Source organism: Bombina bombina, chromosome 5 (genome assembly GCF_027579735.1).
Source record: "Bombina bombina isolate aBomBom1 chromosome 5, aBomBom1.pri, whole genome shotgun sequence".
NCBI lineage: Eukaryota > Metazoa > Chordata > Amphibia > Anura > Bombinatoridae > Bombina > Bombina bombina.
Window position 1 is genome coordinate 1,156,263,960 of NC_069503.1, and position 16,319 is coordinate 1,156,280,278.

The 16,319-nt window shown below is 39.4% G+C and overlaps 1 protein-coding gene across 1 annotated transcript in view; it reads left to right on the top strand.

Annotated features, from left to right (window-relative positions):
• The window catches only part of LOC128661762 (kinesin-like protein KIFC3), a 344,529-nt gene that overhangs the window by 60,457 nt on the left and 267,753 nt on the right, over positions 1-16,319 (top strand). The window contains exons 2-3 of the mRNA XM_053715982.1: positions 3,144-3,228; positions 12,629-12,789. Coding sequence (XP_053571957.1) covers positions 3,144-3,228; positions 12,629-12,789 — 246 coding nt within the window. The remainder of the gene's footprint in view (positions 1-3,143; positions 3,229-12,628; positions 12,790-16,319) is intronic.

Sequence of the window (16,319 nt, forward strand, 5' to 3'; positions counted from 1 at the left end):
CAGCTGTAGAGTGCTGACACTGTACTGTAACACACAATATCCAGCTGTAGATCTGACACTGCACTGTAACACACACTATCCAGCTGTAGAGTGCTGACACTGTACTGTAACACACACTATCCAGCTGTAGATCTGACACTGTACTGTAGTACACACTATCCAGCTGTAGATCTGACACTGTACTGTACCACACACTATCCAGCTGTAGATCTGACACTGTACTGTACCACACACTATCCAGCTGTACTGTAACACACACTACCCAGCTGTAGATCTGACACTGTACTGTACCACACACTATCCAGCTGTAGATCTGACACTGTACTGTAACACACACTATCCAGCTGTAGATCTGACACTGTACTGTAGCACACACTATCCAGCTGTAGATCTGACACTGTACTGTAACACACACTATCCAGCTGTAGAGCTGACACTGCACTGTAACACACACAGTGATGTGCAGTCACTAGAGGCAGGTGAGGCAGTGCTTCACCTCTCATATGGGCAAAAATATATATTTTTTTATTGGCTTTAAAAAAAAATTTAATTTTTTTCCCCCAGCATTTTTTTTCTCACAGCTATATGTTGTGCAATGGAGAGGCACAAGCAGGTCTGCCCACCATTACACAACATGCTGCGCCATCTACTGGATGCAAGTGGTTAAGATCATTGCATGGCTCATTAACTGCTTATTTGAGGCAGTCCTATTTGGGCTGAACCAATCCAGTGAGAGGCATTAGTAAGTGGAACTTAGGGTTGGAGCTGGATGTTAAATCATATAAAACAAAACAAAAACGGAAAAAAACAACTTTCATTTATTTTGTTGCTGTCCTGTGAACCTGCTAGCTTTGCTAAAGTGAAAAAGAGAGTTCTGTTCTTCCCCTCTAAGTGCAGTGGAATGTGCCACTGTCACTTCCTTAATCCTTACAGAGCAGGAGAGAGGCACAGAGAGCGATGTTTCACCCACATCTTATTAAAGTAAGATTTTACTGATAGGGATTCTGTTAGTGAAAATGATCATTTAATGAATGTGGTTTAGTGTTTTTTTTACTCTTTTACAGCAGGGTCGTTTTTGTATTTTGTTTACTCAAACTTTACACCCACTAACTTAGCAGCTTGCCTCTATACTAATGTATAGTCTTACTTTCTGAACTCTCTGTAGCTCTGCTGTTTTATTACTTTAAAATGCAGTGGTCCCCCCCCCCTTGTGTGTGTGTGTATGGTCCCCCCCTTATGTGTGTGTGTGTGTGTGTGTGTGTGTCTCTCTCTCTATCTATCCATCTCTCTCCTTATGTGTTGTTCTCCCCCATGGTCTCTTTCTCTCTCTGTCTCTCTTCCTCCCCCTCTGACTCTCATCCCTTATGTAATGAAAGAATCTATAAGCATAATTTGCAGCATTAAAGTAAAAAGTATGTTTTAAACATATATTTTAATGGGCCTGGATTTCTAGATCTCATAATCAGAGCAAGCATTGTGTTATCTGGCAAGTGTTTCTGTTACAATCCTTTTAGACTAAAATCAGATTTTACTAAGTTGACCAGTTTTCCAAGACACCATTTAAAGGGACATGAAACCCATATGAAACCCATATGCAAATTTAAATAACTTTCCAATTTACATCTAATATCTAATTTTCTTCATTCTTTTGATGTCCTTTGTTGAAAATCATATCTAAATATGCTCAGTAGCTGCTGATTGGTGGCTGCACATAGATACCTCATGTGATTGGCTCACCCATGTGCATTGCTATTTCTTCAACAAAGGATATCTAAAGAATGAAGGCGTATCCTAGCCACTGCCTCATCAGCCTCTGACGTCACTGCACGTCACTGAACACACAATATCCAGCTGTAGATCTGACACTGTACTGTAACACACAATATCCAGCTGTAGATCTGACACTGCACTGTAACACACAATATCCAGCTGTAGAGTGCTGACACTGTACCGTAACACACACTATCCAGCTGTAGAGCTGACACTGCACTGTAACACACTATCCAGCTGTAGATCTGACACTGTACTGTAACACACACTATCCAGCTGTAGATCTGACACGGCACTGTAACACACACTATCCAGCTGTAGAGCTGACACAGTACTGTAACACACACTATCCAGCTGTAGATCTGACACTGTACTGTAACACACACTATCCAACTGTAGGTCTGACACTGTACTCTAACACACACTATCCAGCTGTAGATCTGACACTGTACTGTAACACACACTATCCAGCTGTACTGTAACACACACTACCCAGTTGTAGATCTGACACTGTACTGTAACACACACTATCCAGCTGTAGATCTGACACTGTACTGTAACACACAATATCCAGCTATAGATCTGACACTGTACTGTAACACACAATATCCAGCTGTAGATCTGACACTGTACTGTAACACACACTATCCAGCTGTAGATCTGACACTGTACTGTAACACACAATATCCAGCTGTTGATCTGACACTGTACTGTAACACACAATATGCAGCTGTAGATCTGACACTGTACTGTAACACACAATATCCAGCTGTAGATCTGACACTGTACTGTAACACACACTATCCAGCTGTAGATCTGACACTGTACTGTAACACACAATATCCAGCTGTAGATCTGACACTGTACTGTAACACACACTATCCAGCTGTAGATCTGACACTGTACTGTAACACACAATATCCAGCTGTAGATCTGACACTGTACTGTAACACACACTATCCAGCTGTAGATCTGACACTGTACTGTAACACACAATATCCAGCTGTAGAACATACAAATACTTGTAATGCAATTTGGGATTAAGCGCAGTTGATCTAGTGCAGTTTTAGGTTAGCGGGGACGCAATAAAATGGCTGTAGGGAGTTAGCGCTCCTGAGTCTTTTGCTTGCATGCTTTCAACTTGTAATACCAGCGCTAACCTGAGAGCGCCAATTTTACCTTCAGTGCAGTTAGTGATAACAAACTATTGCGCCACTTATTATCTGCCATAAAACTGAGATGGAATTTGGGGACATCAGAAATCACACCATAAACACAGAATATTATTGCACCTTAACAGAGCCATTTCAATGTATTTAGGTGCCAGAGACCTCTCTGCACTGACAGAACATTTAATGTGTGTCCTGTTGTAGGTGCGGATCCCCATCAGCACGAATACAGAAAACAACAGAAAGCTGAAGAGTGAGGAGCTGTGGCCGGACCTCGAGGGCGTAGAAAGTAAGTGATTGATGGTTATAGGCACAAATTATATTTTACTGTGTAAAAGGTTTAAACACAAGGACTAAACACATTGCAGCACCAGAGCTGGACACAGCCTATGATTGGTTCCTACATGTGTATGTTGATCCTGATTGGCTGATTAACTATACCCTTCTCTGGAGCTACAAACTCTTGCCCCTACCAGGTAGTACTGTAACAAGGCGTTTACACATAGGGCCATATTACAAGTGGCGCTCTATTAGCCGTGGTCGATAACTAATATTGCTGGACTATTAGGGTACGACTGTCTAGGGTAGGGCGCGTTAACCAGAGAAGGGATAGCACAACCTATACTTTCAATGGATATAGCGACCACACTAATTTGCACTGATATTACAAACACTCGAGTGAAAGCCGACACTAAACACATCACAAACTCATTACAATAAAGTATTACACATATACATACAAACAGATACATGCACATGTATATACTTATACACACAGAAATATATATATATACACACTTTGTAATAAAAATATATCATATAAATATGTATCTACATAGATATATACACACACATGTATACACTTTTGTGCCTTTCCAGTTAAATACCTTGAAATCTAAAGGCCCAGATTACGAGTTTTGCGTAAGAGGCTGTGCGGTGCTAACGAGCAGTTTTCCCTCACCGCTCACTTACCTACAGCGCTGAGATTACGAATTTTCAGAAACCCGTTGTTAAAAGACAAGAAGTGAGCGTTGAGTAAAATTTTGCTCATTACCATACTCCAATACTAGCGCTGCTTAAGTCAGCGGTGAGCTGGTGTAACATGCTCGTGCACGATTTCCCCATAGGAATCAACGGGGAGAGCCGCCTCAAAAAAAGTCTAACACCTGCCAAAAAAGCAGCGTAAAACTCCTTAACGCAGCCCCATTGATTCCTATGTGGAAATAAAATTTATGTTTACACCTAACACCCTAACATGAACCCCGAGTCTAAACACCCCTAATATTACACTTATTAACCCCTAATCTGCTGCCCCCAACATCCCCGACACCTACATTATATTTATTAACCCCTAATCTGCCGCCCCCAATGTCGCTGCCACCTACCTACACTTATTAACCCCTAATCTGCTGCCCCCAACATCGCCGACACCTACATTATATTTATTAACCCCTAATCTGCCGCCCCCAATGTCGCTGCCACCTACCTACACTTATTAACCCCTAATCTGCCACCCCAACGTCGCCGCCACTGTAATAAACATATTAACCCCTAAACCGCTGCACTCCCGCCTCGCAAACATTAGTTAAATATTATTAACCCCTAATCTGCCGGCCCTAACATCGCCACCACCTACCTACATTTATTAACCCCTAATCTGCCGCCCCCAACGTCGATGCCACTATATTAAAGTTATTAACCCCTAAACCTAAGTCTAACCCTAAACCTAACACCCCCTAACTTAAATATAATTTAAATAAATCTAAATAAATATTCCTATCATTAACTAAATAATTCCTATTTAAAACTAAATACTTACCTATAAAATAAACCCTAAGCTAGCTACAATATAACTAATAGTTACATTGTAGCTAGCTTAGGATTTATTTTTATTTTAAAGACAAGTTTGTATTTATTTTAACTAGGTAGAATAGTTATTAACTATTTAATAACTACCTAGTTAAAATAAAGACAAATTTACCTGTAAAATAAAACCTAACCTAAGTTACACTAACACCTAACACTACACTATAATTAAATAAATTAACTAAATTAAATACAATTACCTACATTAAATTAAAGTAGCTAAAGTACAATAAAAACAACACTAAATTACAGAAAATAATAAACAAATTACATAAATTTAAAATTACACCTAATCTAATAGCCCTATTAAAATAAAAAAGCCCCCCCAAAATAAAAAAAACCCTAGCCTAAACTAAACTACCAATAGCCCTTAAAAGGGACTTTTGTGGGGAATTGCCCCAAAGTAATCAGCTCTTTTACCTGTAAAAAAAATACAAACAACCCCCCCAACAGTAAAACCCACCACCCACACAACCAACCCCCCAAATAAAATACTAGCTAAAAAAACCTAAGGTCCCCATTGCCCTGAAAAGGGCATTTGTATGGGCATTGCCCTTAAAAGGGCAGTTAGCTCTTCTGCCACCCAAACCCTAATCTAAAAAATAAAACCCACCCAATACACCCTTAAAAAAACCTAACACTAACCCCCTGAAGATCGACTTACCGGGAGACGTATTCATCCAAGCCGGGTTAAGTGGTCCTCCAGACGGGCAGAAGTCTTCATCCAAGCTGGGCGAAGTGATCCTCCAGATGGGCAGAAGTCTTCATCCAAGCTGGGCGAAGTGGTCCTCCAGACGGGCAGAAGTCTTCATCCAAGCCGGGTGAAGTGGTCCTCCAGATGGATCACGCTGAAGGGGCAGGTATTACATCATAGACCGGTGGAGTTGGCTGTTTGCTAACGGCGAGTTTGGTTGTGTCCCTACGGTGGTCTGCCTGTACTAACCACTTGCTGTAAACTCGTGCTGCTCATGTGGACACTCTTTGGTCTCTTTTGGGAACAGAGCCACATTCTTGGCATCATCCTTCTTGTTGGAGTGCAGTATTTTACACCTTTTCAGCCTACCGCTTTCTAATTTTTTTTATCTATGGTGCACCATATGAACCGCTTCAAGCTGGCTAGTCATGCCTTTGTGTGAGGGGCCCATGTGTTTTGTGTGTTTTTTGTATGTCATCTTGTTTATTGAAGTAATGTTTGTTTTTATATATTTATGATAAGATAAATAACTTTTTTTGCATTAACCTGCTCTGTCCCTGTGAATAATTTTTAATATGGTTTGAGATATGTTACCTGGTCTTTTGGATGTTCCCTATTTTGGTTCATCCAATTTTCTATAGTAATATATATGTAATCCTCCTAGATCTCCTACCATAGCGTCCCTTTTCATTCAGATGGCGACGTATAGTGAGAGCTGACACATTTATACCCTGTGCCTGAAGGTTAGCTTGAATTTGTCTGGAAGTTGATCGAGGTTCTTTATCCACCATTAGAACTATCCTTTGTTGCATCTTTGATCAATTTTTCTCTTTCATCCACTTTCAGGGAGATTAGCTACAGTGCCATGGTCTGTAAACATCTTGACAATGTTGCACACAGTGGACACAGGAACATTAAGATCTGGAGATGGACTTGTAACCTTGAGATTGTCCATGCTTTTCCACAATTTTTGTTCTCAAATCCTCAGACAATTCTTTGCTGCTCTTTCTCTTCTCCATGCTCAGTGTAGCACACAGAGACACACAACAGAAAGGTTGAGTCCATTTTACCTGGTTGCCGGTGTGATTTCTATATTGTCAGCACCTGGATACAGGTGAGTTTATTTTCAAATTACAGGAGCATCACAAACTTGTAATGCAATTTTTTCTTACAACTTTGAGAAGGTGCCAATAATTTTGTCCAGTCCATTTTTGGAGTTTTGCGTGGAATGTGTTTTTTCTCTCAATTTTTGTGTGTCCTACCAATACAAAAAAATAAATAAACATGAGAATGCCTAAACATTTGTAATTGCAACAATTTTCTGGGCGGAGTGGTGCATTATCTAACAGAAATGCAGGGGTGCCAATATTATTTATTTTTTTTGTCACTGAAAAACAAACTTTATTTTACAATTTGATACAGTTTAGTAGTAAAAACTATTCATACAAATCATCTTCATTCACACAGTCTAGCTTAACACATTCAACAACTTTTTGTAAATCTGTGGAAGGCACAGTGGGAATAAATTTAATATTTGATACACCCCAAAAGCAGGGTGAAAAAAAGAAAATGCCTTTGAGCACACAATAAAGGTAGAGGAACACAAAAAGAAATGTTACCAATTATGAGTATAAAATGTAACTTTTATTTTAGCTACTAAAAAGACCCCTCTGAGAAAAGGAAAGTGAAATACGACCGCGTTAGGGAATATTTGTTTTTTCAACTTGCTCTCTACCAGTTGATGTTGTTGTAGCTTAAAACTTAGTATAAACTTTAATAGTGTAATCACCAGATTCCTGGCAGACAGCCAGGGCGGTGGATAGCGTTTGTAATTCTTAGTCAGTTTGGATACCAGCTGCATGTTTGTACAAACAATCCTTTAAAGGTGTTATTCAACTTAGGTATAAACCTATATCAATTGAGGTATATACTAAAGGGTATTAAACAAACAACCTCTCATTATTTTCTCACTATTCCAGGTGTAAAATTAACATGACACATTCCTGCTAGACCACGGTGTATGCACTCATGCACTGTGTACTTACAATAGGTTAAGTGATTACATTTCTCATATTCATACACCTTGGAAAATCAGATGCTTTGCAAGCACCAAGTTTGTGGTTTGTTTGCTTTACCTATTTGAATCTCCCGCTACAAATTAGAATATAACACACTATCTGTTGACACTTACACAAGTGTTATAATCTATCTACCAGCTAGGATATATGTAACATTGATATCAACCTAGTATCCACTTGTGAAAATGTTATCACCTTTCTGTCCACTATAATAAAAACTATATTATTTCTATATTATGCCAATACAACTGGTACTGTAGTGTTTTTACACACACACACACACATATATATATATATATATATATATATATATATATATATACACATAAATATATATATATATATATATACATATATATAAATAGGATATATACTGTATGCCAATTTTAACCCCTTTTTTAATAATAAACTTATTTTTTTTTCACTTAATTTTTTTTTAATTCTGTGGAATAAGATTGCTGTAAAAATGTGTGTAAGATTCGTTATCATTGTACATAAATTGTGACTTACGAATACAGATCTAAACTTAAAAAAACAAATTATTATTTTTTTTTTTTTTTTTACATGCCATACCTCATTTTTATTATATATATAAATCCCTTTATATGGAAATCTAAAGAACCATTAACTATTTCCCCCTTTTGGAAGAGAAAACCAGCCACTTTTGGACTGCTAACTATAGGTTAAAATTGAGACGGGGGATATGAGGGATAAGGAATGAAAGGGAGAACCACTTGTGGGTCCTTTCGTAGTTAGTAGCAAAACAAGTGATATGATGATATGAGAGCCAGTATTATGGAGATCTAAAAGAATACAAAATATAACACATTACCCATTATAGCAGACAGATATAAAGGAAGCTATGGGCTGTGATATGAATGGTTATGGGAGAAGGAGCGGATTACAAAGTGTGTTAGGGGGACTAGCAGAGTTGGTATTTAAGACTAAGTTGTGATTTAGCCAACAATAGTTTTAACAAGAGCCAATAACCTGTTCTTTCATGTGAAACCTGTAGTTACCAGTTTTAACATATTCTGTGGTCAGCAAAAACTGAACTAAAGCTAACATGAATAAAGTAAGGCTAGAGCATTTCCAATACTTCTTATTATAGTTCAGCACTTCAATATTTGGAGGTAGATAACCCTGCTCCTAAATGGGTATAGTTATTCATGAGTGCCTAAGGGATAGGTTTTAGGCGTCAAAGTAAAGACTCTGGATGAATTAAGAGAGTCAGGAGGGAGTCTAGACATATTCTAATCCCAATGATACAGTATAACATAATATTTCTACTCACCAGTACAGGATTAATATGAGCAAAGCAGTTGACAGAAAACACAATACGGTTAAAGTTTGTCCTGAGGCTCATAAAAAGAATACATGAGGCATTTGAGTATCACAAATACAAGGAAAGGAACAAAAGTAAATAAACAGCAACAGGGGTCAGCTTGAAGCTAAAAAGCCCAAGTAATGTATGGGCCCCAAATATCTAGAAAGGGATAATCAACAACTATTATTAAGTTTCAGACAGAGTCCTCATAAATATAATAGTTCATTTGTTTGTCCTAAGATGCACCTTATATACGTATGGGGGTCACATTCAATGAGGAGTAGCTGTCTCTATCCCACTCCAAGTCGTGGGAGAAGGTGGGTACAAGATGGGCTAAGGAGCTCATTGTAATATCGCTGTCTGCTGAGGGCCTCTCGGGATCCGTCCCCAAACTGATGTCTGCAACCCCCTGCAGTATGAGGGGCACAGGAAGACAGTGTGGAATCGGGTACAAACCCTGATGTGCCAGTGTACCTGTAACTTCCAATAGGTCAGACACTTCGGAGATCACGGTGAGATAGAGAGACCCGACTTGCTGCTGCTCCCTCTGGCTGGGCCGGTCTCCTATTCTGCAGCCCCTTGAGTCGGTCTGTGACTGCGTGAAATACGGGAACCACCGGGGCCCACTGTCTCAGCCTCCGTCTGCTGCGCCTAATCCATCGAGGTGCCAGGTCGACCCTTGGCCACAGCACCACAGGCGGTACATTTACATCGGCAGCCTGGATATCAGGTATATGAGCCGCAATACTGGGGTGTACTGAGGAAACTTCTGCGTTCTGTGGGGCCTCCGGAGGAGCTATAAAGGATTGGGTACTATTATCCAGCGTTATGGGCTGAGGTTGGATGTTGAGTCCCCTGGCAGTTAGATAGGTCGGCTCCTTTATCGAATCAGGCATTCTTGTTGTTTGACCGGTGTATGTAGGCTTTGGATTCAGGAATATGATACTTAGCTCGAGTTCTAAGTTTTTATAGTGGTCTGCGATAAGCTGCGTCATCTCAGCTTCCCACCTGGCCAGGGCCTCCATTATCTTTAGGAGCTACTCCACTATGTGAATATTCGTTTACAGGCTTGGTGGCTCCCACAATAAAACTGCTCTAGTTGGTGTCTTCATACAAAATGACAGTGATGTAACACTGCTATACCCCGTTTACCAGGGGGGGGTGTTGAGACCTCTCCTAGAAAGGGTCGCTGTAGGCCTCAACCCTCCGGATCGGTAAGATGATGCAGTCTCACAATAAACTTGACAACACTCAGTTGTGCTCAGTCTCCTGAGGAACAAACTTAAGGTTTTAGGGATAATAGTAAAGAAATACTGCTGATAAATAGCGAATTTCAACAGCAGTCTGCACGCAGCTTCCAATATTGCATCCATTCAAGATGCTGCCCAGAGACACGCCCCCCGGGTGCCAATATTTTTGGCCAGGACTGTATATCTATAACTCTATCTCTATCTATCTATCTATCTATCTCTCTCTCTGTCTATATATATATATATATATATATATATTCACAAATTTCCAGAAAGCAATCCAGTAACAGCATTTTTTTCTTCAGAATTTTTTTTCCTTTATTGTGGTGACATGCAGTACAGGAAAATAGCCAACAACATCTACGTTTCGGGTTTGTTTAGTCCTTAATCATGCTAAAAATGCTAATAGCACCTGTGTGCTTAAAGTTAACTCTTTCAGAGACCACCTTACCTCTATTTAATATTCATTTGTTATACAATACTGCCATCAAGTAGTCATTCTTTTATTGGCAAAAAAAATTGCCATTAGATACCTATTGATTACAATTTGAAACATTGAAAATAACATTTAAAATTTATTCCAAAATAATCCACCACACTTCCTTTTGTTTAGGCCTAAATTCCCTTTTAACAACTCTACGTAACCTCAGTATATGGTTAATTATCTGAAACTTCAGTTAACTCACTGTATGTCCTGCTGTAACAAAATGTGCAGAAAATGGCAATGACATATCTTTCCTCCAATAGCAGATTTGTGTGCACTGATTCTATCTTTGCAAGGACATGTTGTCTCCCCTACATAACTCTCCCCACATGAGCACTTCAAAAGATAAAAAGCATGGTCAGTTTCAAATGTTTTGAAACCATTAATATACAGTTATTTCCTATCATTAGTTTGTGCCTTTTTTTAGAATTGCACTGTGCACAATGAAGACATGGATATGATCTCTTCTTTGCTGTGGTAAAATAATTGATTTTGTCCTGTCTGCCACTGCCCACACCTGCTCTTACTAGCATAGCTCTTATGTTGTTTTGTGCTCTTTAAATGACTGTATAGTGGGGGAATTTAAACTCAGCAATTTCAGGGTTAAATTCTCTCAAAGGGTACTAATGTTTCCTAGAAATACCATATATTCTTCAACCACTGGCCCCATTTTCAAAGGTGAAAACCAATCACTTATCCTTATTACTCTGTTTTTGTCGTTGAACAATAACCTTGTCAGTCCCATATAACCTCTTCATTACACTTCTCTACAGATGAAGATATTTAGCCCCTTTCAACACATTTTGTAGCCATTTGTTGCAGTCTAATAGCACATCGTTCTTTTTCTCCTACATTGCATATGGTTCTAATGAATCGGCTTCTTGGAATAGAATTAAATAACCTTCTGGGATGAAAGCTTTAATGATGTAACAATGTATTAAGATCAGTTGGCTTACTATAAAGGTATGTGATCAAGTCACAGGCATATGTGTACACCATAGTGTCTAAAAAGTTAACTGTACTAATGATTCAAAAAGGGTAATTTTCAAAAAAACTTGTTTGACTATTAAGATCTTCAACAACAAGTATAAAGGGATTCCAATGTGCCCCACCACACACCAAATACATCATATATAAAGGGGTACCAAGCCTTACCACTTCTTTAGAAGTCAGAATTAATGTAGATGACTTGCACCTTACTTTGGCTCATACATAAGTTGGTGTATGATCGGGCTACACTGGAACCTATTACTGTACTTTTCTATTGTAAGTAATAAGTGTCCTGAAAAAGGAATAATTAAGGTTAAATACCTCATCTTCAATAAATACACTGCTGTGGAGTGTGATGCAAACGTACGCTTCTTTTTCATGATCTCAATAACTGACTGAATTCCTGGAGATTTACAGACTCACCACAACACCAGTAAATACAAAATATGTGTCTTCACATTTGATCTCACTAATAATTCTAAAAAAATGACCAGTGTCCTTAGGACTTTTGTTTGGAAGCCACGGGATTCAGGATTTTGTCTAGAACAATAGTTATATCTGAAAGAACTAAATCTGTGTCTGCAACAATTGGCCTGACTAGAGGCTCTTTTATATTCTTATGGACCTTTGTTAAGGTATAGAAAACAGGTGCAATAGGATCTGTTTTAATTAAAAATGTAGATACCTTCTTGGGTATAACCTCATTTTTTATAGCTTTATCTACAACTTGTTTTATTTATTTTTGTATTGTTATTATACCTCCTTCTGATATTTGTTTTAGTATCTCAAGTATATTGTATTCCTTGTCCAATACCACTACTGCTCCGCCCTTATCAACATTTTTTATGACAATATTCTCATTATTAGACATCTTTCTCTCTCTCTCTCTCTCTCTCTCTCTCTCTCTCTCTCTCTCTCTCTCTCTCTTTCTCTCTCTCATGAACAGGACAAATGTGCCGACAGTGAAGGGGGTTAGTAACTGCATCACTTTGTTTTTCAGGCAGTTCTGAAAGTGATGTGAGTTTGGGCTCTGAGGAAGAGGAGGGGGCTGCAGGAATGGGGTGTCCGTTATTGGGGGATGTCAGATCTCCACTCACTGAATTCCTGGCCTTCAAGCAAGAGACAACTGCAGTAAAATCTGAGAATGTAGCATCTGGCAAGGTACCTGCACGTAACAGTCATGTGATGTTATGGAGATGTGTTACACGTTTGGTCAGGGACCCTTATGCCCATATGGAAACTTTATCTATCTATCTGTATGTATCATCTATCTATTTTCATCAAGAGGACACAGTTTACAGGAAATAAGTACCATAAGAAAGGAATATGGTGCAATAATTATATTACATATTATTAATAAATAATGTGCAAACACGAAGCTGAGAAATGTATAAAGAGAAGCGCTCTATTAGGAATGACCATCTCAGTAGCTTGTTCTATGCCACCTGGGAGCAGCCTCTTTTAGCCCAATTGTGCTTTTCACAGTGGGGAACTCTCCTGAAGTATATTAGTCTGATCCCGCTGAGTAATTCCTCTCTGAACAAGGAACATGGCAACCCCAGACGATCGCTTTTTCATTGGGCCTAGTCAGTGAAGTGCAGCCATATTCTTTCAAGCACATTGGGCAAGGAGTCTATCTCTGGCTTCCCCTGTCATCTCTAGAGACCACCCCAGGGTCACAATACAAATGCTAACAGAAAGAGAAGTGCTCTATTAGAATAGATGACAAAATTTAAAAATAAAACTAATTTACAGGGACACTTTGCAGCAGAGCGAGAAAGCAGATTACTGCAGTATTGAAAACCTATTTTTCAACTGCTCCACCCACTAGGTTCTGCAAAACCCACCCATTTTCTAGTAACAGTATAATTAAAACTTATCCATAGCTTATTATACAGATTACAGCACTAAACCCATAATATTGGCAATACCAGTCTCTGGAACACATTATCGTACAGATGATTATTGTTACAACACAGCATCAGAATTAGGCAGACAAATAATATTTGAACCCATTCAATATTAAAAACAATAGTCCAGTAGGAGTTAATTATATTTAAATACATGGATTTGTATATTATTAAGTCTGTCAGCTATTTTTATATTTTTGCACTGTGTGTAGGAAGTAGTGTATGTTTAACACTCATTATAAAATCAGTATGTAAAGTTCTCCTCTGTGGAAGAGTCAGCTCCAAGGTGTAACTCACCATAGAACAAACTACTGAGCTGTTTGGTCCTGGTAGAGCGCTTCTCTTTCTGTATATAAAGCTAAGAAACAAGCAACACTAATAGAATTTAGTGATACTTATATTTGAGATAGACCTAGACATGGTAGATTGGTTACAGCAAACAGACAGCTGCTGAGTGAGGACCACATATCTAATCAGATGCTAAGTGTGGGTGATATCCTCGTCTCTACATATATATATGTGCTGATACATTTATATTTTGTAGGTTTTTATTCCCTGATCATGCAGAGCAATACTGACCCCTCATCTGTAATTGTTATGGAGTTATTATGCAAACACTGTGACTCTGTTTGTTTATGGTAATATTGCATTGCCTTATACTTCATGTTTCCTGTTCCTACCGCTGACCTGGATGTAGTTCTATAGTTCAACATGATTCCCCAAACTAAAAGCTTGTTGTGTCTTCATTTCTATACATGAAACAGTAATGCCAGAGACTAAATACAGTATTCCCTCATGCAGAGCAATACTGACCCCTCACCTGTAATGCCAGAGACTAAATACAGTATTCCCTCATGCAGAGCAATACTGACCTCTCACCTGTAATGACAGAGACTAAATACAGTATTCCCTCATGCAGAGCAATACTGACCCCTCACCTGTAATGTCATAGACTAAATACAGTATTCCCTCATGCAGAGCAATACTGACCTCTCACCTGTAATGTCAGAGACTTAATACAGTATTCCCTCATGCAGAGCAATACTGACCCCTCACCTGTAATGCCAGAGACTAAATACAGTATTCCCTCATGCAGAGCAATACTGACCCCTCACCTGTAATGTCATAGACTAAATACAGTATTCCCTCATGCAGAGCAATACTGACCTCTCACCTGTAATGCCAGAGACTAAATACAGTATTCCCTCATGCAGAGCAATACTGACCTCTCACCTGTAATGTCAGAGACTTAATACAGTATTCCCTCATGCAGAGCAATACTGACCCCTCACCTGTAATGTCAGAGACTAAATACAGTATTCCCTCATGCAGAGCAATACTGACCCCTCACCTGTAATGTCAGAGACTAAATACAGTATTCCCTCATGCAGAGCAATACTGACCTCTCACCTGTAATGTCAGAGACTAAATACACTAATCCCTCATGCAGAGTAATACTGACCCCTCACCTGTAATGACAAAGACTAAATACAGTATTCCCTCATGCAGAGCAATACTGACCCATCATCTGTAATGCCAGAGACTAAATACAGTATTCCCTCATGCAGAGCAATACTGACCTCTCACCTGTAATGTCAGAGACTAAATACAGTATTCCCTCATGCAGAGCAATACTGACCTCTCACCTGTAATGTCAGAGACTAAATACACTAATCCCTCATGCAGAGCAATACTGACCTCTCATCTGTAATGACAGAGACTAAATACAGTATTCCCTCATGCAGAGCAATACTGACCCCTCACCTGTAATGCCAGAGACTAAATACAGTATTCCTTCATGCAGAGCAATACTGACCTCTCACCTGTAATGCCAGAGACTAAATACAGTATTCCCTCATGCAGAGCAATACTGACCCTTCACCTGTAATGACAGAGACTAAATACAGTTGTTACGGTTGCCTCCAGGCTGGCTGGAAGTTGGACCGTAGAAAAGGATGCTCCTAGCGCTCACCAAAGGAGCAGCAGCACCGTAGACTCTATAACTGCTGCGTAGCCACCATAAGTAATGCAGACTCTATGAACCACCGCTGCTGGGCTGGTATCTCGCCGTCTGCTCTGCGCCCTGGACCTACGACCAGGCTCCAGTAGGCGAACCTCTTCCTTCTGTAGCAATCCCTGTAGCTAAGGGAGTATGAAAAACATAGCAATCCCTGTAGTGATTATAAGCTGTCCCCTACAAACATGAGTCAAAGCTGCAAGTTAGAGGGTCAAAAATAGGTCTCATGTGCTGGAGCACACAGCCTCCTTTTTATAGAGGTTACATGCAAACAGGACACTCTCAGGGGGAGGCATAAAATCCCCCATCACACATTTGATATTAGATAGAGAGACACTCCCTTTGACAGGCCACAACATTACTTCAGCAGATAACATTTTACACACAATAAAACAATGCAGTCCACCTTATCAATACTAGTCTGATTAGACAATGGGAAAGTTGATCACTAAACCTAATTAGAGCTAATCCCAGCAGACTTGTATTTAGAATAGGTTTCTTGAAGCTGAACAAAATTTAACTCTTAATGGCACACAATGAAACTGAACCAAGTGGGAGAAAGCCAGGGACAAGTCATTTCACAGGTCTGGGGACATAGTCTTAAAGGGGGCATTGTTCACCAAAGTCACAATATGTCCCCAGACGGTTCCCAAAGGGCCACACACACCCAACAAAAGTCAATATACTCTCAGGGGCACAATCTTCCAGGGGCCATAGTCATGTGGAAGGAGGCTGGTAAATAGGCTTCTCCAAAATCCAGGGAA